Source organism: Corvus brachyrhynchos, unplaced genomic scaffold (genome assembly GCF_000691975.1).
Source record: "Corvus brachyrhynchos isolate BGI_N302 unplaced genomic scaffold, ASM69197v1 scaffold101, whole genome shotgun sequence".
NCBI lineage: Eukaryota > Metazoa > Chordata > Aves > Passeriformes > Corvidae > Corvus > Corvus brachyrhynchos.
In genome coordinates, this window is record NW_008237239.1 from 1,438,649 (window position 1) to 1,439,684 (window position 1,036).

At 62.7% G+C, this 1,036-nt stretch overlaps 1 protein-coding gene across 1 annotated transcript in view; it reads right to left on the bottom strand.

The window, feature by feature from the left end:
- Positions 1-842: 842 nt before the first annotated feature.
- The window catches only part of PIGC (phosphatidylinositol glycan anchor biosynthesis class C), a 1,145-nt gene continuing 951 nt past the window's right edge, over positions 843-1,036 (bottom strand). Inside the window, exon 2 of the mRNA XM_017729656.1 lies at positions 843-1,036. Within this exon, the coding sequence (XP_017585145.1) occupies positions 954-1,036 (83 nt within the window). The 3' untranslated portion in view covers positions 843-953.

The window sequence follows — 1,036 nt, forward strand, 5'->3', positions numbered from 1 at the left end:
CATCCCTTCCCTCTTGTGGTGCCGGCTCTGGAGGGCGTTCCTCCCCGGGCTGGCCGGAGCAGGGCTGGGGTTGCCGAGGGATGGGAACAGGGAAAGGGAAAGCGCCGGGCAGGCCATCCAGGCACCAGGGCTGGCTGTCCTGGCCAGGCCTCCAGCGGGACTTGTTTGCCGGGAGCGCCCTCTGTTGTGGTGTGAGCGGTGCCGGACAGACCGACACCGGACAGATCGTGTCGGAGGGCACCTCCACGGGCCCTGCCGCTGGCCCCGCAGCCTGCCATCTCCCCAGCAGCTGGGTGTGCACCCATGGGGGACTGTGCTGAACTCCATACCTCTGGCTCGGGGTCTGGCCCTGCAGCAAGGCCAGAGCTGCCTCTGGAAAGGAGTTAGAGACGAGGGGAAGGCGTGATGCCCTCTCATGTCACGTCCTAAAGGATTTAAGGTAATGTGTTGTCTGGCAGGGGTGTGAGGCTATTCTGGCACCATAAACTGCAGGGGTGTAGGTGAGCAGGTCTCTGCCCCCGGCCCAGGTGCCCTCACGTTCGGCCCTGCAGGTCCATCAGTACCCACGTGCTGCCCCTCCCCGGGAAGTGCTGGCAGTCCCCAGCATACACTGAGGATCCTGGGGCTGAGGACTCCGTGGGCATTTCCGTAGGGCATAGCTGAGCCAGATGTGCATTTCCAAGTGGCTCAGCACCTGTACCCTGAGCTGCAAATGCAAGGCCAGAGCAGACACCTACCCGCCTGCCTGCACTCCTGCACTGCAGGGCTCACTCAGCTCCTTCCTTCACCAAACCCACGCACGTCATGTCTGGAAACGGGTACTGAGGGGGACACAGAAGTGGTCCTTGTTGCTGTGTGAGAGACTTTATTGGGTCAGGTGTCCTCCCTCACAGGGCTGTCCCCCAGCCAGGACCTTTGCACTGCTCACAGCAGAGGGTCCCCCTGGCCCAGGCCTACATGAGGAACCTTGAGAGATCCTCCTTGATTTCAGCCTCGTCCCACGGCCCGTGGATGTTGTCCTTGAGCAGCTGGAGGC